This window comes from Phycodurus eques, chromosome 22 (genome assembly GCF_024500275.1).
Source record: "Phycodurus eques isolate BA_2022a chromosome 22, UOR_Pequ_1.1, whole genome shotgun sequence".
NCBI classification, from domain to species: Eukaryota; Metazoa; Chordata; class Actinopteri; order Syngnathiformes; family Syngnathidae; genus Phycodurus; species Phycodurus eques.
In genome coordinates, this window is record NC_084546.1 from 2,248,057 (window position 1) to 2,272,798 (window position 24,742).

The 24,742-nt window shown below is 45.1% G+C and overlaps 4 protein-coding genes across 5 annotated transcripts; 1 reads left to right on the top strand and 3 right to left on the bottom strand.

The window, feature by feature from the left end:
• Nucleotides 1-1,426: 1,426 nt before the first annotated feature.
• On the bottom strand, nucleotides 1,427-3,880 carry pex26 (peroxisomal biogenesis factor 26). 2 transcript variants are annotated; one of them, XM_061667205.1, is made up of 6 exons: nucleotides 3,493-3,880; nucleotides 3,188-3,383; nucleotides 2,979-3,119; nucleotides 2,576-2,889; nucleotides 2,363-2,503; nucleotides 1,427-1,642 (listed from the first exon to the last, which is right to left on the bottom strand). In XM_061667205.1, the coding sequence occupies exons 1-6, from the start codon at nucleotides 3,512-3,514 to the stop codon at nucleotides 1,542-1,544; spliced, it is 915 nt and encodes a 304-aa protein (XP_061523189.1). In that variant the 5' UTR covers nucleotides 3,515-3,880; the 3' UTR covers nucleotides 1,427-1,541. The 2 variants fall into 2 exon arrangements, with proteins under 2 accessions (XP_061523189.1, XP_061523190.1); XM_061667206.1 differs by having other exon boundaries at nucleotides 2,979-3,116; nucleotides 3,493-3,879.
• On the top strand, nucleotides 3,639-4,836 carry llph (LLP homolog, long-term synaptic facilitation factor). Its single transcript, XM_061667220.1, has 3 exons — nucleotides 3,639-3,734; nucleotides 4,108-4,333; nucleotides 4,410-4,836. Exons 2-3 carry the CDS (start codon nucleotides 4,114-4,116, stop codon nucleotides 4,580-4,582), a joined length of 393 nt encoding a protein of 130 aa, XP_061523204.1. The 5' UTR covers nucleotides 3,639-3,734; nucleotides 4,108-4,113; the 3' UTR covers nucleotides 4,583-4,836.
• Nucleotides 4,630-10,432, bottom strand: hcls1 (hematopoietic cell-specific Lyn substrate 1). The gene is made up of 16 exons (XM_061667189.1): nucleotides 10,351-10,432; nucleotides 9,848-9,931; nucleotides 9,709-9,782; nucleotides 8,845-8,965; nucleotides 8,672-8,782; nucleotides 8,086-8,140; nucleotides 7,893-8,003; nucleotides 7,705-7,815; nucleotides 7,517-7,627; nucleotides 7,389-7,444; nucleotides 7,014-7,083; nucleotides 6,784-6,932; nucleotides 6,599-6,706; nucleotides 5,970-6,204; nucleotides 5,822-5,887; nucleotides 4,630-5,746 (listed from the first exon to the last, which is right to left on the bottom strand). Exons 2-16 carry the CDS (start codon nucleotides 9,929-9,931, stop codon nucleotides 5,610-5,612), a joined length of 1,599 nt encoding a protein of 532 aa, XP_061523173.1. The 5' UTR covers nucleotides 10,351-10,432; the 3' UTR covers nucleotides 4,630-5,609.
• A 338-nt stretch (nucleotides 10,433-10,770) lies between these two features.
• Nucleotides 10,771-24,692, bottom strand: golgb1 (golgin B1). Its single transcript, XM_061667162.1, has 18 exons — nucleotides 24,519-24,692; nucleotides 23,814-23,892; nucleotides 23,545-23,718; nucleotides 23,354-23,467; nucleotides 22,995-23,279; nucleotides 22,810-22,923; nucleotides 22,071-22,731; nucleotides 21,923-21,999; nucleotides 21,641-21,698; nucleotides 16,629-21,552; nucleotides 16,151-16,562; nucleotides 15,056-16,069; nucleotides 14,794-14,987; nucleotides 14,549-14,708; nucleotides 13,749-13,849; nucleotides 12,159-12,230; nucleotides 12,012-12,081; nucleotides 10,771-11,937 (listed from the first exon to the last, which is right to left on the bottom strand). The coding sequence occupies exons 2-18, from the start codon at nucleotides 23,880-23,882 to the stop codon at nucleotides 11,800-11,802; spliced, it is 8,637 nt and encodes a 2,878-aa protein (XP_061523146.1). The 5' UTR covers nucleotides 23,883-23,892; nucleotides 24,519-24,692; the 3' UTR covers nucleotides 10,771-11,799.
• Between the last annotated feature and the right edge of the window lie 50 nt (nucleotides 24,693-24,742).

Sequence of the window (24,742 nt, forward strand, 5' to 3'; positions counted from 1 at the left end):
AATACAATGATTTGTAAATCATGTTCGACCTATATTTAATTGAATACACTACAAAGACAAGATATTTAATGTTCAAACTGATCAACTTGATTGTTTTGAGGAAATAATCATTCTGGGTGCTGTTGATAAATGGCTTTTGCTTTGCAAAGTAGAGCTTTAAGTTGCTCTTACGGATGTAGTGCCGAACTGTATTGACTGACATTGGTTTTCTGAAGTGTTCCTGAGCCCACGTGGCGATAGCCTTTACACACTGATGTCGGTTTTTGATGCAGTACCGCCTGAGGGATCGAAGGTCACGGGCATTCAATGTTGGTTTTCGGCCTTGCCGCTTCCATGCAATGATTTCTCCAGATTCTCTGAACCTTTTGATGATAATATGGACCGTAGATGATGAAATCCCTAAATTCCTTGCAATTGTACGTTGAGGAACATTGTCCTTAAACTGTTCGACGATTTTCTCACGCACTTGTTCACAAAGAGGAATTCAGGGAAGCTCCTTTTTCTACCCAATCATGGCACCCACCTGCTTCCCAATGAGCCCGTTCACCTGTGGGATGTTCCAAACGGGTGTTAGATGAGCATTCCTCAACTTTCTCAGTCTTTTTTGCCACCTGTCCCAGCTTTCTGGAACGTGCTGCAGCCATAAAATTGGAAGTTAATGATTATTTGCTAAAAAACAATCAAGTTTTTCAGTTTGAACATTAGATATCTTGTCTTAGTAGTGTATTCAATTAAATATAGGTTGAACATGAATTGCAAATCATTGTATTCTGTTTTTATTTATGTTTAACACAACGTCCCAACTTCATTGGAATTGGGGTTGCACATGACTACTACAGTATATACAACTGTCATCTCAGTACAATTAAAAATAGAAATTGTTTGTCATTTCGACTAGCTTTACATTTAGTGACTTTTTGACGCGGTCACCCATGTTTTTCTGTTTACTTTCAATCTTGTAAACTTCCTAGCCATGTGGACCATAGCATGAACATGTGGTGACTCTTGAGCACCACCTACACACACGCACATGACACTGCTGCAAATTAATACTGCTTCTATTTTATTTTTTGGTGGTTACTAATAAAGCATAAAAATGTCAAACTAATGACTGAGTATGTAAAAGGTGGGAATGCAAGGGTGCCAACCTTTCTTCAGTCATCCCAGCTTCCTCTTTTTTGTGCATTTGCTAGGGAAAAAAGCAAAATACAACATAAGTGGGACACATTACATGAATCGAATAATCATAAGTGAAAAGGTACTTACCAAAAGTGTAAAAACATTGACGTGAGGAGGAAAAACACCAAGCAGCAGGCTTTGAATTGTGTGTGTGTGTGTGTGTGTGAGATGAAGGAAGGCTTTAATAGAAGCGAAATGGGAGTCATGTGCTGTTTTTTTTTGGAATGAAATAATCCCATTACACATAATACATCAGCATCCACTTTAATATCCCTTTGATACTGTAAGACACTTAGTTATCTCTTTTGCCAGCCAATGTGGAATGACGTTAAAAGCAAATCAAATTACGAGAAAGTCCACATTCACTCTTTCCGAGCTTGATAATACGGAGCCACCATGACGATCCACATTTGTTGGAGTAGCTGATGAAGTTTGGAAATCCACACGAAGGAAGACGGAAGCCCTGCGGGGCAGACAAGTCCAAAAGTATAAATGTATTTAATGATGAGGTCACAAATATGCACAGATTATTTTAAAATTCAGCCTCCGTAGCCAGCTTCACTTAGTAACATGAAATTGGGTAGGTGTGAGTAGAGCCACAAAAAAGTCTCACGAAGCCATGTCTGAAAGGACACAGGAGATCTGCCGTTTGGGTTCAAAACGGCCATTTTTGGATAATTTCAGTCATTTTCAGGTGTCCTCAAAGACAGACTACTCCATGGACCAATTTTGAAACGCATTTACTCGATAGACTAGCAAAGCTAAAATGAGCACCATTAAAATTTGTGTCATTGCCTGTGGCGGAGCTATGCCGCAAAAGCTTGATGACTTACCATAAAACACAAACCTCAAATAAGTCAGAGCTTGATATGTTTTTGGTCATTTTAGCCGCATTAACTTGGATGCATTGCATACACAGAAATCCTGAAGTTAAATTCTCTATATTTTAAATAGTACCTCAATATTGTTCATTATTAAACACTCTTGGCTAACACAAGCAAATCTAACACCTCGCAAATTTCAATTTAATAGATCTTTAGTGACTTTTGTCTTTTTGCAGTTTTTACTTATTATTTTTGAATCGATATTAAAATCTTGCTGACAACCACAAATGACCAATAGGCCGGTACTGGGCCACAGTCCAGAAGTTGGGGGGCCCCCTGCTTTCGATATAAATGCCTACCTGGATCCAGGCGTACCAAAAGCATGTAGAAAATGAGAGCAGCCAAGAAGAGTTTATGGAATGGGACGGATCCGGAAAAGGCAGACGTCAACCTCCTGTAGGAAAGCCTCAACAGGGCCTCCAATTTATGGAGAAGGGAACCTGTGAAAGTGACAATGACCGCTTTCAGCGTTGATCTATAGAAAGTTCTAATGAGTCGAAATGAGTTCCCACCTTGCGTCGAGGCATTATCAGCATTTAACCCACAATCTGCGTTGGCACCTGACTCGTTTTTCGCACACTCATCTTCTTTTATGATATCAAGCGCCGTCTGTCGTTGTTCTTCCGTGAACGTGGCACTCCCCACCTCGCCAACGACCAGTTCTCGGGCCTGATCAGTGTGTCCAAGGGGCACGAGGACATGCAGCAGATACAGCTCAGCCACCGTGCCATACCCGTCCAGTCGGCGGTTAGACGGGCTGTGCAGCCACGCTCGGGAAGCCTCTTCCATCACTGCCGGCTCGCCCACTTTTGAGTAGAGGAGAATGCTGCCAGAAAGGATGACAAAGCCTATGAAAAGCACTGCGCAAATGACATCATGGACAAACTGCTTTTTACTTTATTTTTATTTACTCACCACATTTGCATTATTTTAGCTGGTATATCCTCTTGATGCTCATAATGCTGAAGGACCCAAGCAAGGACACCGGGCCACTGGTTGAGCTCAGCCAAAGCTTGAATCCCCACGATGCAAAAGCCAGCCTTAAGATCACCCCTACTAGAGTGGATAACAAATCATGCAAATAAAAAGTAACTTGAAAAATAAGGTTTAACGTAACATGTCACCTCACGTCCTCTTCCTCTGCGTGGGCGAGGCTATCTAGGCCTCTGTCGCAGGTATGAAAGGTAGCGTGGAAGTCTTTAAAAAGCATCAGTTGCTCTGTGGCATCTTCCAACATGTCGAGCAGTTTGGTTTGAGTGCAAGACAGCGGAGCGTTGAAAACAGGCGTAAAATCGTCGCTCGTCGCAGGGCTGGTCATGACTGACAAGTTATGATACAATAAGGTAAACTCACGTGTATAAATTTACCGACGTTGTTCTACTTTCCTTTTTTAACAGTAATATGTTGCTAATTATATATTTATGCGCACCCGAAGCGTTGTTCGGACACATGAACCTTCTGGTGGATCTTGTTTACCGAAGCTTCCGGGTCTGGAGCGATTAGCCAATGAAAGGTCGCGTCCTCCACAGGCAAAACAGCCACTCAGAGCTGGCGATGTTCAGCTCATTAGCGCGGCCAATCAAATGGCAGCTTCTTCAAGCAGCTCCTCTGCCATTTGTAAACACGTGTCTGTACCTTCCCGTTTCTTTCAGCGGATAAAATCCATAATCTGTAAGATATTCTCTTTAGAACAGCGCATTGTGTCATTTAGAGTCGCGATTGTAATATTGCGAACTTTCACGTCTGTTTTGAGTTATTTAAAAAGCGTATCAGACATATAGCTAACGAGCTAGCTGACGTTAGATTTGCTTTTGCTTCCTTTGCTCCCATTTAGCATAGAAAAACAGAATATAGAATTTGTACGAATATAGTGTTATTTAACAGATTGTGGTCACCTTAACAACATGCAATGTTTTGTTTTCATGTAATATTTTTTAGAACTGTCGTCATATACATTAGCTTCACACCCCTAATCATATTGACAACATATACACTGTACATGCCTGAGATCTGATTTAATTTGTTACTGGTGTTTTTTTTCCAGAACAAAATGGCCAAAAGCTTGCGGAGTAAGTGGAAGAGGAAGATGCGAGCGGAGAAAAGGAAGAAGAACGCCCCCAAGGAGCTGGCCCGCCTCAAACTAGCCCTCAGTCTGGGCAAGAAAGGTGAGGATGCCGTGATGAGCGACATGCAGGAGATCGCCACTGTGGTCCCGGTCGAAAAGATCAAGAAGGAGCCCGACGTCAACATGGCGGGAGACGGAGAGGACGGTGAGCGAGGTCGTCCATCTTCACGCTGACTTTGTAAATACACAATTAATAAAAATTTTTATCACTTGTGCCACAGATGGTGGCATGGACTTGGACAGCAAGCGCAACAAGAAGACACTTCTGAATGAGCATGGACAGTATCCGGTGTGGATGAGCCAGCGACAGGCCAAGAAGCTGAAGACCAAGAGGATGGCACAGAAGGTCGGCAAAGGAAAAACAAACAAGAAGAAGAAGGGGATTGCCTGGTGAAAAGCAAAGAAACCAAAGACACTCTGCTGAAGATCACTCCATCCATGTGCAACATAGGCTCTGTTTATTGGGATGGAACAGCAGCAACACTTTGGACACAAAGTATATTTTGATTTCTTCACTCGTGTGCTTAAAAGATTAAATTTCATGTAAAATATATCCAAACAATGTAACAACAAACAATGATTTACCAATTGTCCCCATTTTGAAATCATAAAAAGCTTAGAATTGCAATAAAAGTCCTGGACCACAGACTTATTGAATGGGTGTTGGTAAACAAAGGGATGGGCATAGTAAAGTCACTCCAAAATATTGGTTGAAATTATTTTTGTTTATGCTACTCTTAGCATAGATCACACACTTTTTGCAACATATTCAGTATTTTCATTTTTCTTTTTACACTGTAAGGAGGCAGGATGTAACAATTTTTTTAAATAAAATATACTCTGTCAAATAATTGGGAAGACAGAATTATTGTATAAACATAATATATAATGGAGGTCTTTCCATAGCTAATGTCATGTTAACTAGAATTGTCCCGATCATGTAATCTGAAATCGGGCCAAACGTAATTTTTAGATGATCGGTATCGGATGAAGACAATCCGGAGGTACAAAGATATTGCCAAATGGAAAGGCAATCGCTTAAACACAATGTAAGCCCAACATTTTGAGTTTCTGTGGTCACGTGAAAAAGACAAGCGGCAGAAAAGCAGCTGGGATACTTTTATTCAAGTTTAAAAAAAAAAAAAGGCAATTTGGATGCGCTCTCTTTTTCTCCTTGATGCATTTGCTAAGGTATTGTATCAGCAGACACTCCAAATCAAGTGACATGGCCTTGTGTGCTAAAAAAATGTGATCGGGACAGCCTTATTCTTAACCTTGCAAACTAGTAGCGGTGTCGTGTAAAGACTGAATATATGAACAATTTCACACATTTTAAATGGTCGATTATTATGTCCAGCCCCCCAAAAGAAGCTTACACGTCTTATTGAATGTACCCTGCAATGGTTGGTGGCGTCACAGTCTCACTGGATGAGCTGGACGTACACGGCGGGAAACAGGCCGGTGCGTCCGTGGCAGCGTCCCTTCCACCAGCCCTCATCGATCATCTCGATGTCGGTGATGACATCGTCCGGATTGAAGGAGATCTCGTCCACGTCCTCTGCGAAAGTCAGCCAATACATCACCAGAACGCAGATATGATTAAAAAATAAATAAAATGACAGAAATAAAGTACCTCCTTGATAGTCATAAATTGCTACGGCTTGGATGTCACCTGACAGCTTCTCATAGTCGTCCGGCGCTGGGATATATATAAATAAAACATTTAAAAAACTTTAGCTAATTTTTGCTCGCAACAATTAAAATGTGTGTTGATATCATACCCGACCAAGCTGCGGGGGGCGCCAGGCCAACTTCCTCATAGTCATCCCCTCCCACCTCCACCACAGGGGGCGCCGGCGCCAACTCCTCGTACTCTTCGCCTTCGTCATCCGCTGCGACTTGGTTGTACACGTCGGCATCCTCCGCCTCCTCGACGGGTGGCAAAGGAAGGTCCATTTGCAGGAAGTAGTCCGAGCGCCGAGGCAAAGTAGGAGGCTCGTCGTCGAATGTTTCCGACTAAAGACGGAATTAAAAGTGTAATTGATTTAGAGAGCGCTTCATAAGGGAAAAGGACACATAGTGCCTGTATGGAACTGGGAACCAAATTTGGTAACTTGAGTGGGTGTTCACAAAGAGGAAGTATAACCCCTTGATATGAACTATTATAAATATTTTTTGAAATATTTTTCTCATTTTCAGAAAGCAGGAAAAGTAATGCAAATTGTAATAAATGTATATATTTAAGCATTTTTATATTATAACATTTTTAGAAAGTAGCAAAAATAGTAATGCAAGTTGTAATAAATATTTTAATTGCATTTCTTTTTTTTTAATATTATTATTCTTTTTAGAAAGCAACCAAAGTATTACTATTACAAGTTGCACCATTACTGTTTTGTTAGCATCTGACCTCTGCTTCTTCTGGTATGTTCTGGGAGATCTCCGGTGGCTCTTCACATCCTGCAAGCACTTTTGGAACATCTGCAGGATGGTGGTGGTCCTCTCTGCTCTTCTGCTCCTGCACAGCAAACACATTGGAGTTACTAAAAATCCTTTTTTGTTTTTTTTGTGTGTGGGGGGGGGGCGGGGTGTCACCTGCTGTATGCGTTCTGCTTCCTGTCGCTCTCTCTTCTCTCTCTCCTTTCTCCTGCTCTTCTCTTCTTCTCCTCTTCTCCTGTTCTCCTCGTCCGAGGCCTTGGCCAGGCTCTCGAAACGAGCCTTCAGTTTGCCCGCACTGGCGCCGGCTGCGTGACATACATGAATAAGATGCACAGTCAATGATAACCACTTTGTTGTATACATTTATACATCAATAAAGAACTCACAAGCCTCTACTGGCTGCATCTTTTCATACGCAGAAGCTGGGGGGTCCATCTCTGAGAAGCCAACTGCACTCTTGAAAAAAAAGAAAAAGATATATTCATTTAAAGTGTTTAAAATGCTATGACATCTTAATCTTCATACCGTTTACCTAAATAATAAACCCACTGCAGACTGCACAGGCCATTTCATAATGTATTCCCCCCCCCAAAAAAAACTGAACGAGAGGATTTTTTTAAGTAGCAAAAATAATATGTAAAAGTGAAAAAAAAAAGTATTCAAATTATTTAAATACATTTCCTAGTTATCTAGTTAAAGCAAAGCGTAGTAAATTGAATTGAATGTATTTTTTTTTCAATTATGTTAACTCGCTCACTCACCCTGTCCATGCGTTCCGACTGTACACCATATCGGCCTCCGAAGCCTGCGGAATAATCTGAAAATGTTCCACTGGATTAGCGCGATGTTGTGAACCGGTATTTGTGCCTCTATGTCTGTGTCCTGTCACCTTTTTGGGATTGGTGTTTCTCCGTTTGGCATTTGTAGTCGTAGCCCACGGCGGCTTTGTCCACTTTCTCCTTCTCCACGCCGTATTTGCCCCCGAAGCCTTTGGAATAATCTGCCGCCAGAAGAGGGAGAAAACGTGAGCTATCATTCAGCACGATGAGCGCGATGCGAGCAGCATTGTTCACCCGCCTCTTTGCGACTGATGCTTCTCCGTTTGGCATTTGTAGTCGTAGCCCATGGCGGCTTTGTCCACTTTCTCCTTCTCAACGCCGTATTTGCCCCCGAAGCCTTTGGAATAATCTGCCGCCAGAAGAGGGAGAAAACGTGAGCTATCATTCAGCACGATGAGCGCGATGCGAGCAGCATTGTTCACTCGCCTCTTTGCGACTGATGCTTCTCCGTTTGGCATTTGTAGTCGTAGCCCATGGCGGCTTTGTCCACTTTCTCCTTCTCTACGCCGTATTTACCCCCGAAGCCTTTGGAATAATCTGGAAGGACATGACATGTACATGTGAGACACACTGAAAGAGAAATGAAACTTTTTATATTAAATAATTCTATTTGACTCACCTTTCTGTGACATATGCTTCTGGACTTCACCTTTATACTCAAAACCCACAGCAGACTGCACAGATAACAGAATATTTATGTATTGGATACAGCAGGATTAAGGATTCTTATTATTCATTTTATTCATATTCTTTTATTCATATATTTTTTTATTTTGTATATTTTTTCATGAAGAAATACATACATACAGTAGATAAATTTAAAAATAATTGAAAGCATTATTTTATATATGCTGTGTGAAAAAAACCCATTAAAAACTTACAAAAAAATGCAAACAAAATGTACAGTTTGCAAAAACTTATTTTCATTATTCATTTGGCAGTAATTTAGTTATATATTTTTTCAAATGAAATTACCACATTTAAAAAAAACATTTACAAAAAGGTAGGTTTCCAAAAAAAATATTTGTATCGTTCTTTTAACATTAATATAATCTTAAATACATATTTTTCAAATTACCAAAAAAATAAATAAAATACTGAAAATATAAAAAGTTTGCAAAACAGCTTTTGCAAATCTAAGCATAACAAGTGCAGACAGGAAGTTGCATTCAATAAGTATAAAACATTGACACTTGTCCTCTCACCTTATCAAGACGATCTTTCTCTACGCCAAACTTTCCCCCGAACCCCTTCGCCGCATCTTTCTGGGAACTGTGCTGTTGCACTTGGGCCACGTAGTCGTGTCCCACCGCCACCTGCAAAATGCTAATTTGGTTCACTTTTGACAGCAATATGAGCCTTAGGGTGTCAACCACACCTTGTCCATGCGGTCCGTCTCCACGCCGAACTTCCCTCCGTAACCATACGACGCTTTGGGAGTCTTCTGATGTTTCACCTGCTCGTGCTCTGCTGCAACTTTGTGCCTCAGCTCTGCAATGCTGTAAACAAAATCACATTGTAAGTGTCATCAAGATGTGATTTAGGTGGCACTTTTGCATTTAAAATGAACATATGTATAGACTTGGCTCAAATTTGTCACAGTGCTGTTCTGGTGTGTTTTTTTTTTTTTTTGTTACTTCACAAGGTGAAGAAGCGCAGAGAAGTAGGGACTCATCTGAGAAACAAGTATGTTTATTGTTCTACTACATTTGGATTGGATTTTGAAAAATGCAATTGTTCATTTTCTTTTTACATACCATTAGAGCTGGTACCGCAATACGGTGATAGCACTATATTTTTGCTCACGGTTATGATACAGTCAAAATCTGAGGCCTAATGGTAGCATCAGCGTCAAGGAACTATTTGAGTAAATTGAGGAGCTTCATTTGGACAAAAGTAGTCATTTTTCCCCTTACGCAATTACAGCGAAGCATAAAACTTATTGGGGGGAGTGTAAATTACTCGTAGACTTTGGCTATTTGCGACAAGGTTCAGAGGAGTAATTTGCATCCTCGCCACCACACTGGCCATCAGAGCTTGGTGTCATAGTCCTAATAGTGCTGGCGACCCTCCGTCCTCTCTAATGCAGTATGGTTGGTGTAATCTCATGTTAAATTCCTTATTAGGCGATAACTGGCTCTGCTCTCACTTCCTCTTCCTGTATCTACACAATCCCATGTGACATGTGTAAGCACAGAAAACAGTAAGTGTAGTAGTGGACATGCACGACACCTTCACTTACCTGATGGGCTCTTTGCGGCCAGAACCTTCAATGGTCTTGGCCCCCCACCTCTGCTCCTGCTCCGACACATTATTCTGAAACAGGAAGTGTTTGCGTCAATGCATAACTTGCACCCACGCAGGCAGGAAGTCTTCAGTACCTCAAAGTCTGGGTCCGTCTCCCAGTCGTCGCCTTCTGCAGCCACCTTCATGCTCACATTGTGGCCCACCACTGACTTCCACATCTGCAGGAATAAGGTGCACACAGTAACTGATTCACATTTTCTTAACTTTATCAGGAAGATGGAAAAAAAAAAAAAGTGCATGCACAAGTTTAATTTCCCCAAAATGAAAAAAAATAAATACATGAGGGGGGGGGGGGGGGGGGGAAAGCTACCTGGTATTCAACAATACAAAAAAATACTGAGCTTGTTTATTGCTTTTCTCATGTTATCATCTAATATTAATAAATTAGCACATTTAAACATGTTGGTAGCCCACATTATGTTGTCATAGCCATTGTTGTCACTGGCTTTAAAGTTAACCCTCCCCATGTTAATCAACATTACTTTTACATGCATATGCATTGTGGGTAAAAAAATAAAAATCAATCAAACATGTAAACATGTAAAAACATAAAATGAAAAAGGAAAGTTCACATTACCTTTTCCGTTCGTCACTTGCCAATAGATTTCCGCGTCTCACTCGATGTTACGCCACAAACGGTACGCGCGCACGAGCAGAGGCGCGTGTACGAGCGGTTGCGAATAATATATTGTAAAAAAAAAAATAATAATAAAGTATATATTAATATAGACACGACATATTTAAAGCATGGTCATCCTAAAAAAATAACGCAGTTTTTAGACTGAAGAAAATGGATCGGCAACGCTGCATTCACATTCTGTCACAAAACTTTTCTACTTTAATGATGTACTGCAATACCGAATATGAACACTTGAGAGCAGAATAACAAAATACGATACAACTAAATCTAAACAAATTTACACGGACAGTTATGTTTTTCTCTTCTTTTTGGGGTGAAATAAAGAAAAACGACTCCACTGAAACAAAGAGACTCCAGTTCCCACTAAAAATATATTTTTATTCAAAACACGGATAAGTCAGCAAAAACGACAAGGATACCTTGTGCGCCCCCTTCCCAAAATGAGTCACACTTAGTGTTCTTAAAACTATTATGACCTGTTTTTGCTGTTCCTTCAAACAAATGTACATTTAGTTGTATCAGGCAATAAAAAGGAACAAAACACCAGCAAAACTAAGTATTTAGCGTGATTTCTTTGTTTTTCTTTTGAAGTGAAATAAATAAAAACTACACTGAAACCGACTCCATCTCCCACTAAAAATACCCTTTTATTCAAAACGCTTGAATATATCAGCAATAACAAGGATACCCTACACCCACCCTTCCGAAAATGGGTTATTTTTGTAGGGAAGTAACAGAAAAGCATGTTATTTTTTTCCTCTATGCAGCCCTTTAAAACCGTTTCATACAGTGTACTTGTCCAACAGGAATGATGAAAGCACGAGAGAAAGGACAGAACCATTTCAACTAATGATAAATTTGACAAAATCACAGTATTTTATGATGGGATGGAATGTAGACCGCTAGCAGCTCATCTCATTTGGAATCAATTATCAACATTAGTGAACAGAGAATATTATGGAAAAGTGTGTTTTTTGGGGAGAATGCTGAACGGAATGATTGGTAAATTGCACCACACTCAGTTTTTGTGATCACAACAGCAAGTGTGCGGACGGCAAACTGCACAATATGAACCTCAAACCACCTTTGGTATATAAATATGTATATAATAATTTGTATTTGGATGCATAAGATTTTCCTTTCATGCCCTCTCAACTAATACGTTAAAAACTAACAGTAGCTCCCTCAAAATGGCCACACTCGCTGGCCAATTTATTAGTTACACCTAGCGTGGACGATAGGGATAGTGATGGGGACGGTGGCAGTTATTGCAGGACTGTTAAGTGATCAAGAGGGGGGTGGTTCCTAATAAAGTGGCAAGTGAGTGCACGCGCGTGTAAGGGTAGCGAAAGTGCAATACTTGTGTGTGGGAACCGTTTAAAGGTGTCACAGGAAGCCGCCCACACACAACAGCAGCAGCACATGCACGCTCAGCAGGTAGACACCCAGCAGCAGCGGCGTGCGACGGCGCCAGCACATGCCCGAGCGCAGCGCCCGCAACAAGCCGGTGGTGCCGCGACGGGTCTAAGGGGGGAGAAAGATGGAGTTACAGAAGTGGGGGTCAAGAGTCACATGACTTGACTCGAGTGGCGACTCACGCGTGTGACGCTGCCTTCAGGCGACTCGATGAAAACGGCCGTCTCTGAGTGATCCTCCCTTGTGGCTTGGCTGTGACAGAGTATTAAAAAATAACATAAGCGGACATTACAAGACTTCACCCGTCCCCATTTTGCCTTCTCTTATACCGCCTGAATCGATCCTGCGCCTCCATCAGCTGCTCCTCGGCCACCAGCCTCTGCTGAGTCTCTTCCTCTAGTCTTAAAGGACCACATGAAAAAGATAGTCATTCTTGACCACGTCAACCAATTTCACTTAATTGCTCCCAAAGGATTTATTTATTAACTACAAATGTATTTTTGTTCATCTTTGGCAGCGATTTATAGAAACAGGCAAAGCTCTTCCACTAGAGGTCAATTAACCCGTGCTTCCACCTGTTGCCATTCAGACAACAGACTATTTTGTGTTCAATTTAACGGACCCAGATTTTGTCGCATTTTTGTTTAGTGGTGCACCGTGAGATTTTTCTAATGTAAAATACAGTGGGTACGGAAAGTATTCAGACCCCTTAAATGTTTAACTCTTTGTTATATTGCAGCCATTTGCTAAAATAATTTAAGTAAATTTTTTTCCTCATTACACATATTGACCAAAAACAAACTGAATTGTTGAAATCTTTGCAGATTTATTAAAAAACAAAAGCTGAAATATGACACAGCCATAAGTATTCAGACCCTTTGCTCAGTATTTAGTAGAAGCAGCCCTTTGAGGTAATACAGCCATGAGTCTTTTAAGGAATGATCCAACAAGTTTTTCACACCTGGATTTGGGGATCCTCTGCCATTCCTCCTTGCAGATCCTCTCCAGTTCTTTCAGGTTGGATGGTGAACAGCCATTTTCAGGTCTCTCCAGAGATGCTCAATTGGGTTAAGTTAGGGTTCTGGCTGGGCCATTCAAGAACAGTCACGGAGTTGTTCTGAAGCCACTCCTTTGGGATTTTAGCTGTGTGCTTAGGGTCATTGTCTTGTTGGAAGGTAAACCTTCGGCCGAGTCTGAGGTCCTGAGCACTCTGGAGAAGGTTTTCGTCCAGGATATCCCTGTACTTGGCCACATTCATTTTCTTCTTTGCCTCGCTCACCAAGGCTCTTCTCCCCAGATTCCTCAGTTTGGCCGGACGGCCAGCACTAGGAAGGGTTCCGGTCGTCCCAAACGTCTTCCATTTAAGGATTATGGAGGCCACTGTGATTTTAGGAACCTTAAGTGCAGCAGAATAGTTTTTGTAAACTTGGCCAGATCTGTGCCTTGCCAATTCTCCTTTGACCTCATGATTCTCATTTGCTCTGACGTGAACTGTGAGCTGTAAGGTCTTCTATAGACAGGTGTGTGGCTTTCCTCATCAAGTCCAATCAGTTCATCAAACACAGCTGGACTCCAATGAAGGTGTAGAACCATTTCAAGGCTGATCAGAAGAAACTGACAGCACTTGAGTTAACTATGTGTGTCACAACAAAGGGTCTGAATAGTTATGGCTGTGTGATATTTCAGTTTTTCTTTTTTAATCTGTAAAAATTTCAACAATTCCGTTTATTTTTCTGTCAATATGGGGTGCTGTGTGTACATTTATGAGGAAAAACATGAACTTAAATTATTTTAGCAAATGGCTGCAATATAACAAATAGTGAAACATTTAAGGGGGTCTGAATACTTTCCGTACCCACTGTATGTGCCTTGGCTCTATAAAGTTTGCAAAACACCGATGTAGACGACCCCTGCCGTACCTCCGCTGCAGCTGCGAAAACTCGGCCTGGGAAACGTGCACCTCCTGCAGGCTGCTCCTCTGCTGAGGAGCACCTGGAGCGCTGTCCACTTCCTGTGAGGCCTGGTAGGGAGCAATTGAAATGAAATAATTTATTAGGTCTATTAAAAAAAAAGTCATTCTTGTTGTTTAGAACAAAACGACAAAGTATTGAAATTTAGTGGAGGGGTGTAAATACATATACAAAACATGTATATGTATATTATTAAAATGTATATGTAATTAATATAGGTATGATGCAGTATATTTATTTTGTCATATTCAGTTCATTTAATTAAAATATATAAAACTAGTTAGATATATTATTCATTTTCATTTCATATTTATTCCATTAAAATAAATAGTATTATACATGCATTATTTCTATTTTATTTTATTAAACAACAATAGTATATTTATCGCTGTTTTTAAGACATTTTAATTCACTTTAAACATTAACAAAACTGCATTCATAAGGATGAAAGCCAGAAAGGATACTGTCAATAATGACTTAAAATTTTCAGATTTCGATAGGGGGAGAAGTAAAAAAAATTTTTCCATGAATTTGACTTGAACTCAAATAATGTAATTAAAATAAATAAATACATAATTAAACAAAAAAAAAAAACATTTCCGCTTTGTTCCGGCATTTTTATTTATCTTTTTTTTTTTTAATGTCTGTGAAGATTCTAAGTCATTCAGGTCATGGTAATTTGCAAAGGCTGAAATGATCCCACTGGGATTTTCTTTTTCATTGAATGGTGCAGGTGTATTTTTGTTGACCTCTCTGTGGTAGTGTTCCTTCTGGCGTTTGGGCTTGTGTGCGTGGGCTTCCTCCAACATGGCAGTGAGCTGTCTCAGCTGCCGGTCGCGCTCGGACAAGGCGCTAAGAGTCTGCTGCTTCAGCTGCTCGGCTTGGGCCATCCAGTCCAAGCGTTCCAGTCTGGAAGGAAATAATGCACACCAACATCACCATCAACAACGATACACACGTAAACTGATACGTTCGTGTTGTTTGTAGGTCTCACCTGAGTGAGTCTATTTCCTGCTTGTCCCTCCCCGCCATGTTTTCCATCTCCACAACAATGCTGGCCATATGCGTGTTCTTGTTTTTCTCCTCAAAGAGCTCCTGGCTGACTTTGATTAGCTCTCCCGCTCCCAGACGAGCCAGCTCCGACTTGTTGGTCTGCAGCTCTGACGTCTGCGCTTGAAGCTGCTCCAGCTGCCAGGAAAGGCCAGAATTATTCAGAGAAATACCTTAGAGTGCCACTGGAGAAAGGCATGACTCACCAGTCTCTCACGGTCATTCTGCAGAGCTTGCAGGGCGTTCTTCAGGCTCCACACTTCTCCAGTGGAGCCTGCAGAAGGGTTCACGACTTTTCTGGCCTCTTCCAGCTTGAGGCTGAGCTGGTGGACTTTGTTTTCCGCCTGGTCCTTGCTGTCCTGAAGGGAGGCCATTGCCTTGGCGAACGACTGGTTCTCTGCCCTGAGCTGCGCCACGAGCTCCTTCTCCTCCAGGAGCTTCTGTTCGACAGCCAGCAGGTCCCGGGCCAGCTCGGCCACCCTCTCCTGAGCGCTCTCGGACTCTGTGCGCATCAGGCCTCCCTCCCAGCGCAGGTCTGAGAGTTCTTTGGTCTCCCTCTTGTGCTCCTCCCTCTCCTTGAGAAGATTCTCCTCCAGAGCTTGCACTTGCTCTCGGGCAGCCTTCAGCTGCTCCCTCAGCTTCTCCACCTCAGCTCCAGGAGCGTTGATGGCTTGCAACGGCGTCACCTGCTCCACTCTGACAGCCTCTGACTCACCAACGCTCTTCACTGCGCTCTCCAAGTCATCACGTTCCTTCTCCAAAGAGGCGATGCGATCACGCTGGGCGGCGAGGAGTTGTTTGTGCTGGGAGTCCTTCATGCTGAGAACCTGCTTGAGTTCGTCACGGTAGCCGTGGAGCTGAGCGGACAGTTTGGCCTTCTCAGCGTACAGGTCGTCCCTCTGGACCAGCAGAGAACGCAGCTCCTCCTTGAGACTGTTGCTCTCACTCGCTGCCTCCTGGATCACAGCATCTTTGTCCACCATGACCTGGAGGTGTTTCTCCTCCAGCTGCTTGTACATGTTGAGCACTCGGTCTCGGTCGTCTTGCAAGGAGCCCATGGCCTTCGTAAACGAGTCGAGTTTGGTTCGCAGGCTGTCGCTCTCCTCCTCAACCTGTCGCAGTTTCTCCTCAACGTCTCGCAGCCCCCCTCGCCTGCGCTCCAACTCTTCCTCGGCATCACACGCCCTGCCCTCCGACTCCTTGCGCGCCTCCTCCGCAGCCTGTGAGGACAAATGCGACAAATGAGGACAAAGTCTCCAGGCACTCACAGGGGGCAGAATGAGATCTTTTAATGTTCTTACCTGTGCAACAGCTTGCTCCTTCTCAGCCAGCATTTCCACTTCCCTCTTCTCCTTCTCGTGTAACTCCACCTGCAGGCTCTCCGTCAATGCCTTGGAGGTGTGCAAGTCCGCTTCCAGCCGCTCCAAGGTCAGGCACAGACGGCGATCGTCCACCTCCCTCTCCCGCAGGTCCGCTCGGGCCCTGCCGACGTCCTCCTGCAGCCGAACCACGGCCTCCTCCAGAGCGCATGCTCTCTGATTGTGGCTTTCCACCTCGCCCCTGAGAAGCCGCACTTCGGTTTGTGCTGACTGCAACTCGGCTGTGGTTTTCAGGAGCTCCGTGTGCTCCCTCTCCACCTCAGCTCGGCTCTCGTTTAAGTTCTTCTCTACCTCATCCAATTTCAGCTGCCGCTCCTTGTCTGCTTTTTCTAACCTGTAACGTAAAATTCAAGAATTTCAAGCACCTGTGGGAACCATAAAAGACACAATTGTGACCTACCTGTCCACTAAGAGCTGGAGTTCTTCTTTGAGAGAAGATTCTTTGTGAAGTTTATCTGCCAGCTCCTTGGCCCTGGTTTCCTTGTCACGAACCTCAGCCTCCTTGCCAAGCAGAGTGTCATTAAAACGTGTCTCCCACTGCCGGGCTTCGTCCAGAACTCTGTCCCTGTCATCCTGCAGAGACGACATGCAGCGCGAGAAGGCAGCGAGCCTGGCGAGAGACTCATCAAGACGGGCCTGCATTTCCTGCGCTCGTCTGTCAGCCGCCTCCGCCGCCTCTCTGGCCTCCAGTGTGGCTTCTTCTTCTTTGCCCCGTTCACTGTAAACCTCCTCCAGTCTCAGCTCCATTTCCTTTAATTCAGCTCCTAATCTGAATCGGACTGAGTCCAGGGTTTGCTCTGCTTCAGCTTTCCAAAGAGCTTCCTTCTGTTGGACGTTCTGTTCCAAAGTTGTTTTCTCTAATATGACCTGGCTTAACTGCTCCTTTGCCTCATTCAAATTGGATTTACAGCTTGCTAATTCTGATTCGGTTCTCTTCAGGTCCTCCAAGTCTTTTGAAGTCTCCTCTCGGGCCTGCTCAAGGTTCTTGCAGAGCTCATTGTGGCCCAGCTGCAGGGCCTTTGCTTCTACTCCCAGCTCACTGATCCTCTCTTGGTACTGAATGCTGTCCTTCTGGAGCTGACGGACCTCCAGCTGCTTCTCCCTTAGAAGTTCCTCTAGCTGACCTGCTCTGCTCTGGCTGCCTTGTTTGGCCATCTTAGCAGACCTCAGCTGCTGCTCCAGCTCCCTCTGCTTCCCAGTCTCTGCTTCGGCTTCAGCCCTGTGCCTCTGGGCTTGCCTCATGCCCTCTTCCAGTCGGGAAGCTCGGTCCATTTGGGCCCGAGCCTCGGCTTCAAGGTCACCCCGCTCCCTCTCCAACTTCTCCACCTCCCGCTTAAGTTCACCAAGGTGCTCACGGTGGTCTGCCACCTCCTGCTGGTAGCCTGCAATGCTACCGTTTAGCTGGGCTAGCTGGTTCATCAGACGCTCCTCCAGGTTGTCTTTCTCATTTTCCAAGTTTCTGAGGAGTTCCTTGAACTGAACCTCCCGTTTAGAGCCCTCCTCAATCAGAGACTTTTCTCGCTCTTTGCTCTCCTGCAGACATTCTTCCAAGGAGGTCGTCAGGCTCGCCCTCTTGTTGCTCTCCTGGAGATCCCGCTGGAGAGAGGCCAGTCCAGCCTTCAGTTCAGCCTCTCTCTCCACCCAGCGTTCCCTTTCTGAAGTAAGAGCAACCTCCATCTCCTTTATTTTGTCCTCGAACAAAACTTCTTCCCTTGTGGGTTCTGATCCTACAACTAAAGCAGATGTTGAACTTATGTGGCCATCAGGACTCTCCACTGGGGTTTCTTTGGGCTCAACCATCTCTGTCTCCGTCACGACTGGATCTGAGTGCTGAACCTCCCCTGCGAGGGGAGTGGTGTGGGCTTCAAATCGTCCCTTCAGTTGTTCAATCTTCTGTGCTAAAGCATCTCTTTCCGCCACTGCAGTGTCCAACTCTGCTTTCAAAGTCTGCAGTTCCTCCCGAAGTCTGTTTAGCTCAGTGATTTGAGCTTCATCCTCTGATTTGATTAGTTCTTTCGCCTGCCCCTCACGAAGTTTTTCTGTCTCTTCCTCCAATTCCAGGATCTTTTGCTGCTTGGCTTTCACAAACTTTCTCATTTTGTCTTTCACCAATTCCACTTCTTTCTGTGCCTCCTCGGCCTGCATTTCGGCTTCCTGCCTCGAGGCTTCACTGGCCCTCACTTTGGCAGCGAGCTCCTGTCTCTCCTGCCTGGCAGCCTCCAGGACTCGCCGGACACGCTCAGCTTCGTCACTCACGTTTTCGTAGGAGAGCAACAGGGTTTCATACTCATCCTTCATGGCATGTACCTTCTCCTCCCATTCTTTGCACATCCTAGCAGCCTCCTCTTTGGCCAGCTCGCCTTCTCTTCTACAGGAGTCTTTCTCGCTTGCTATGGCTTCCATTGCCAGCTTGAGGCTCTCGCAGGATGAGCCCAAGCTTTGGTTTTCTAGCAAAATGCGGTCCACCTCGTCAATTAGCCTCGTACGTTCTACTCTAAGCTTCTCCAGCTCATCTTGCGCCACGTGCATCTTCTGCTGCAGTTCAGCTATGAGGGTGTCACTCAAAGACAGCTGTTCCTTCTGGGTTTTGTTTTCTTTCAACACTTCCTTGCGAGAGATCAGGGCCGCCTGAAGCTTACGCTGAAGCTGCTGGAGCTTGGCTTCGCTGTCCTCCTCCTCCCGCCTTTGCGGAACCTCAACCTCCAAATTCTTGCTTTTGTCCCGTTCCAGGTTGAGCTTCTCCTCCAAGGAGGCTATTTGCTGATCCTTCTGGCCCACCGTGTCCTGCATTGAGAGTATGAGGGTGTTTTGCTCACAGAGCTGCTGGCTTAGCTCAGTGATCTCATGGTTCTTATTGTCCAGGAATAGTTTGAAATCCTCCACTTCAGCTTGAAGTGCAGCTATGGAGCCGGTGGACTGACAAGATGCTGCGGTGCTTGCCGTTTCCATTTCTGCTTTCAAGGCCTCGGCACAAGACTCTGCTTGTCGGTACTTTTCTCTCAGATCATTAATTTCATCAGAAAGGGCTCCAATCTGTCTTTCATTTTCTCTGAGGGCTTGTAGCTCCTTGCTAACGTCTTGCAATTCATTCTCCTTCTGGAACAGACTGGTCTGAGTTTCCTGAAGCTTGTTCTCAAGCACAGAGTTTGCCATCCGGATAGTCTGGATCTCTTCTCTGAGAGCTTTCAAGGGTTCCTCCATTTGAGCAGAGGGAACCTCTGACGGCTCGGTCAGTAGCTGTCCCTGAACACCAGATTCAGGTTGCCCAGAATCCGTCTCAGATGTTGCAAAATCCACCCAGTCTTCTTGGACCCAGTCATTTGCTGAGGTCTTCTCAATTTTTGAGACCAAGTCCTTGCTCTCCAGAGGAAGCAGCTCCTCTCCCCGAGGGCTCATTTTATCTTCTAGTTCCCTCACTTTTGTGATAAGAACCACACGCTCGTCACTCTGCACCTCAAAACGTCCCATCAGCTCACTGTATTCCTCCTCCTGCTGCTTCAGCTGATCCCGATGGCGCCTTTCTTTCTCTTTGGCTTTGCGGATGCTCTCCTTGCGAGATTCTTGGGCCTCCACGACTTTCTTCTTCAGGGTTTCACACTCTGTTTCCAAGGAGGCCACTTGGGATCGTAACGAGATGTTGTCGGAGTCAGTGTCGGCTTGTTGGAAGCTTTCAGCTTGCTTGTTCAGCTCTCTGTTCAGTGCAAGTGTTTCAGACAGAAGTTGCTCCTGTTCGCTAATCTTGCACTGAAGATTCTCAATTGCTTCGTCTTTGGACCTCAATGTTTGCTGGAGCTCCGCTAGTTTGGCCTCCATCTCTTCAGCTAAAGATTTTTCAACCTCAGAAGGTCTTTCAAATGCTGCCGTTTCTTCTTTTTCTGCATTGTGCTTTGCCCCCATCTCCAGATCAGCAACCTTCTTCATGAGCTCTTTCCGTTGCACGAGCACAACCTGCAACTTCTTTCTTGTGTTTACCAGCTGGGTTTCAAACTCCTCTTTGGACTTGCGTAAACTCACGAGTTCCTCATTCACAGAAGTAGATGTCTCTTCTCTTAACTGCTGAAGCTCTATCAGCTGCTTCTTCAGTTTGTTGACTTCACTGTGGACCAAGACTAGTTCCTCTTCTGCTTGGCTGAGTTTCGCAGACATGCTTTCGTCGCGCTCTGTGATCTTTTGTTCTTTCTGGCTGAGGCGGAGCTGCAGCTCACAGATCTCAGAATCCTTCTTGGACAAAGAGTCACTGTCAAGAGCTGACATCTGCGACTGTTCCAACATGCCGTTCTCCATATCTTGAAGCTTCCTCTCTAGCTGGGAGGATCTGAGCTCTCCGTCTTCCAGCTGTGCACTCAACATCAGGGCCCGACTCTCCTGCTCGGAGAGGGTTTGGCGAGCCATTTCCAAATCAGCCTGTAGAGCTTGGATCTTCTGCTCCTTAGCGTTGCTGTCACTGGACAGAATGTTGATTTGTTCTTCTAGGAGGCACAATTCAGCATTGTGCTTCTCTGCCACAGAGCTGCTCTGCTGGGAAAGACTCTGTAGTCCCTCTGTGGCAGACTTGAGCTCCTCTTCTAAGTGACTGGCCCGAGACGCTACCTCTTCCTTCTCAGCAGTAATTCTTTGTGTTTCTTCTTCCACACTCTTGCTCTTCTCCTGAGACTCTGCAGCCACCTCTCTGAGAGTTTGTAGCTCAGCCAGATGTTCACTGTACTTCTTCTGAAGCTCCTCCGCCAAGGCCCCAGCAAAGAGGCCTGTGGGAGCAATTTCAGTGGAGGCACCGTCCTGAGTGATGTGAACTGCAACAGTCTCTTGGATTATGACAGAGGAGGATGTGAGTGAAATTGTGGAGTTTTCCTGCTCCATGCTCGTGGTCTCCCATGACTGTAGATGGCCAAGGTCCTGCATGACCGACGGCCACTCCTGGCGACCATCCTGGTTCACAGCTTCGAGAAGGGTCCAGCTGCTGTGAGCCACCTCAGAATCAGTGCTGGTGACCATCTCATCAGAGGAAGTCCCTTTGGACTCTTCGGGGGATTCCTGATGTTCCATGAACTCCGGGCTGCTCTCGTTGTCTGCGGAAATGGAGAGGACGGACGTGACCTGAGCGACCAAGGTGGTCTCCTCTTCTTGGGTGTCCTCCAGGCAGTCAGGAGGCGTTGCAGAATTATCTCCTGTGTCATCAATTTCAACCTGGCCTGGAGGTTGGTCAACATTTTGAGCCGACGCAACATTCCCGGTGCTCTGCTCTTCGGCCACTCGTAGACGTTCCCGCAAGACGCTCAGCTCATCGTCTTTTTCCGACAGCTGTTGCTCCAATGTCAATACGGTCGCTATGAAAAATCAACAAAGATCCAATCCAAATAAAGAAAATTGCTAACAGTACTTTTCAAGTCCTTCATTTAAAACAAACTTTTGTACCTCTGTCAGCTTCAGAAGATACTTCTGCTTGTGGGTCCCCTGAATCCCTTTCAGAATTCTAACCAAGAGGAAAAATAATACAAGATTTTAGGTATTTGACCTGCCTGTCTAATCAGAAGCATCAACATCAGTGCAGTGATCTGAAGGTCAGATTAGAGAGTGGGTCATAAGAATGGATCAGTGCACAAGGGATTAGTTTAGAGGGCTCACTTCAAGTCTATGACCTGGATTCTGTCACATCTTGTCTGACTTTGCAGATAAAACCTTGTTATGAACGCTCACCGACTCGATCTGCTGCTGCAGCTGCTGAACCTTGGCGACGGAGTCCTCCTTCTCGATGATGGTTCTGTCCAGTTGTTCTGGAAAGAAATGATGAAATGTGTCATTTTAAGAAAAAACAACATTTGGAAGAAGCAATCGTCTTACTCACCTTGCAGAGCCTCCATAGTGTGCCTGAGCTCAACACAACATTCCTCACTCTCCCTGTGATCATCTTTCAGCTTAGTCAGCTGTGTCTCAATAGACAGCACAGTGTCCAGAACAAGCGAAAGGTCACCTGGGACCATAATGTCCTCCGATGCCTGTACATCTCTGAGGGTGAGAGGTTGTAAATGCCTCCAAATCTCAGCCAAGATCTCGCTCTTTTTCCGGGCCTCTTCCTGCCCCTCTACAAGACAAGCTAGCTCTCGCTCCAGCTTGTCTAATTGTGATTTTGTCTCCTGAAGGTTACTCCGACTGGCCTGGACGACTTCTGACTCGGCCTCTCTCAAAGACATGAGCTCCTTTTCGAGGCGAGATATTTCCAACTTGTCTTTCTCTGACGCATCACGAGACGCTTGGGCGGTCTCGTTCATGAAAGCCATCTCTCTTTCCAGCCTGGAAACTTCTGTCTTCTCTTTCTCCATGTTGACGCTAGCCGCCTCGCTCAGGGAGGATAGCTTGCTTTCGTGCCTCGCCGTGTCCTCTTTTGCTCGCTGCAGGACTTCTTGGAGGGCCATGTCAGCTTTGCTGGACCGCTGGGCCCACTCCTGCCTTTGCTTGAGTGCTTCGGCCAGCTCCCCTTCCATTTGTCGGAACTGAGCAGTCAGGATCTGGGCATAAAAATAACAAGATTGTGTTGAAGAAGACATTTTCTGGATAAGTTCAAAAATGGATTGAAGAATCTGCACCTGTTTTTGTTGATCCGCACTGTTGACTTCCTGCTGCAGCATTTCCAACACTTGTGAGCTGGATTTCAAGGTCTCCTCGAGCTCTTCACACCGCCGCTGGGCCACGTGGAGTGCCTACATGACGCCATGGGCGAAGATTAGCACCACTTATATGTGTCTTAATTGTTGAGCGTCAGATCTCGCACCTGCTGCAGCTCGCTATCTTTGGACGATTGTGAGGTGGCCCTCAACAGCTCCTCTTCATGTTTCTGAATCTGCTCCTGGAAGCGCACGTCCTTGTCGCACACCACTGCCTGGAGGAGCTTCAGCTGCTCAGCGTGGGCGGCCTCCTTTTCCTCCAGCAGCTTCTCGGCAACCTGGAGTCGTACTCGCAGCTCGGCACTGTTGGCCTCCTCCTCACGCAGCTTACTTTGTTGCTCTTGTAGGTCACCCTCCATGACCACATCTCTTGAAAAAGAGCTGTCAGGGCTCTGGTGTCAACAAAAAAGACATTTGATTATGTTCCATACAGACAGCGAGGTGTATTTGATTCAGAGCGACTTACAATTGCTCCTTCTTGTCCCTTCAAATCATCAATCTGCTTGCATAGGGAGCTTATCTTGGCTTTGGCCTGTAGTTTGAGTTTAGTAAAGCGAGCCTCACTTGTCTCCCTTTCATTCTGCGAGGAAGAAAAACAAAACATTCCAGCATTCTGATTATATTTTTCATCATGCACAACTATTAAAAGTGTTCAACCTTGAGCAGTGCATCTTTGCCAGCCAGCTTGGTGTCCTTGTCATAGATGAGCTCCTTCAGCTGCACCACCAGCTGCTCCAGGTAGGCTAGACGCTCCATGGCCTCCTCGTGGGCCTCAGACTCTGCAGGAGTCTGGCCTGCGTCGGCAGGTAGCTGAGGCGTTAACTCACCCTCCTTGTGAAAAATAAACACTGTTTTAGTTAAAGAATACTCAGAGCAATAGTTTAACTTAAAATAATTATTCAAAACATTTTTCCCCCCCGTCTCACCTGTGTCTCTCCATCTTGACCCTCCTCTCCAGAGAGCTCCTGGAGGACTGTAGCCAGGCGGCTGAACATAAGGATGGCACTGCACAAGGGATTGGGGCGTAAATGTAAGTAAGTGGTGCATGGTTTGATTTGTGCAGACAACAACACAGGTTTATTAGTCTGGAAAGGGGCATTCCAAATGTATCACACAACCAAATGCTTATCAGTGCTATCCTTATAAACTCATTAAATGTGACGGCGCAAGAACTGCATCACACATTATTCTCTAAGTAGGGTTAGGTTACTTTCACTATTCCTGCGCACATTGACTGCGATCCCTAAATCAAGACTTCCGAGCCGGAAACAACCGACTTTTCCCGAGCCCATCGTCCACTGTCCACTGCGGCTGCGTCACTACGTTCGTCCACAGCGACGATTCGCGATAGCTATTGCGAAATTAAACCTAGTCGCTGAACACTGACCCCCTGAGAGGGCGGTGGACATTTGGCGACGTTACAAGCCGGGTTAACTTGCAGGGAGTCGGCTGGGAATCTTTTGTTTACGATAGTTTCCGCGACGACGCTACTGAGCTAGCTAGCTAACGCTCGCAAATTAGGAGCGACCCTTTAAATCCTCTCCGGCGGGGTAAACGTCCGTCGAGTGTGACGGCTATTTATGGAGCCTGCTAAGCGGTAACGTTTGACAATACAAGGACCTTCGACTCACCTGTATGAGTGCTTCCCGGTGGATCTTTGGGGGTCTGTTTATCGGCTAGATCTCCTCGGATGAATTTCCAAGCAGAGCCACATCACCAAACTCTCCCGGAAACAAAATTTACTCGGCGCTGATTGGACGACGCGTAGGGGACGTCAGTCAATTCCACAACTCAAGGGACCGCCACAGTGAGTATCTCAAGCGACGTCTTGAGATACGATTTTAATTCGTTAATT

What these genes read in the sequence shown, in the direction of transcription:
- golgb1 (XM_061667162.1), bottom strand. Translation starts at nt 23,882, where the DNA reads ATGTTCAGCCGCCTGGCTACAGTCCTCCAGGAGCTCTCTGGAGAGGAG. An exon ending in AGGGACAAGAAGGAGCAATT is followed by an intron (nt 23,280 to 23,353) that starts GTAAGTCGCTCT and finishes TGTTGACACCAG; the next exon opens with AGCCCTGACAGCTCTTTTTC. An exon ending in AAGATAGCGAGCTGCAGCAG is followed by an intron (nt 22,924 to 22,994) that starts GTGCGAGATCTG and finishes GGCGTCATGTAG; the next exon opens with GCACTCCACGTGGCCCAGCG.
- llph (XM_061667220.1), top strand. Translation starts at nt 4,114, where the DNA reads ATGGCCAAAAGCTTGCGGAGTAAGTGGAAGAGGAAGATGCGAGCGGAG. An exon ending in GGCGGGAGACGGAGAGGACG is followed by an intron (nt 4,334 to 4,409) that starts GTGAGCGAGGTC and finishes CTTGTGCCACAG; the next exon opens with ATGGTGGCATGGACTTGGAC.
- pex26 (XM_061667205.1), bottom strand. Translation starts at nt 3,514, where the DNA reads ATGTGTCCGAACAACGCTTCGG. An exon ending in GCTAAAATAATGCAAATGTG is followed by an intron (nt 2,890 to 2,978) that starts GTGAGTAAATAA and finishes CCTTTCTGGCAG; the next exon opens with CATTCTCCTCTACTCAAAAG. An exon ending in TTTGGTACGCCTGGATCCAG is followed by an intron (nt 1,643 to 2,362) that starts GTAGGCATTTAT and finishes TCTGCCCCGCAG; the next exon opens with GGCTTCCGTCTTCCTTCGTG.
- hcls1 (XM_061667189.1), bottom strand. Translation starts at nt 9,931, where the DNA reads ATGTGGAAGTCAGTGGTGGGCCACAATGTGAGCATGAAGGTGGCTGCA. An exon ending in GAAGCATCAGTCGCAAAGAG is followed by an intron (nt 7,816 to 7,892) that starts GCGAGTGAACAA and finishes TTCTGGCGGCAG; the next exon opens with ATTATTCCAAAGGCTTCGGG. An exon ending in GCCCCCCGCAGCTTGGTCGG is followed by an intron (nt 5,888 to 5,969) that starts GTATGATATCAA and finishes TATATATCCCAG; the next exon opens with CGCCGGACGACTATGAGAAG.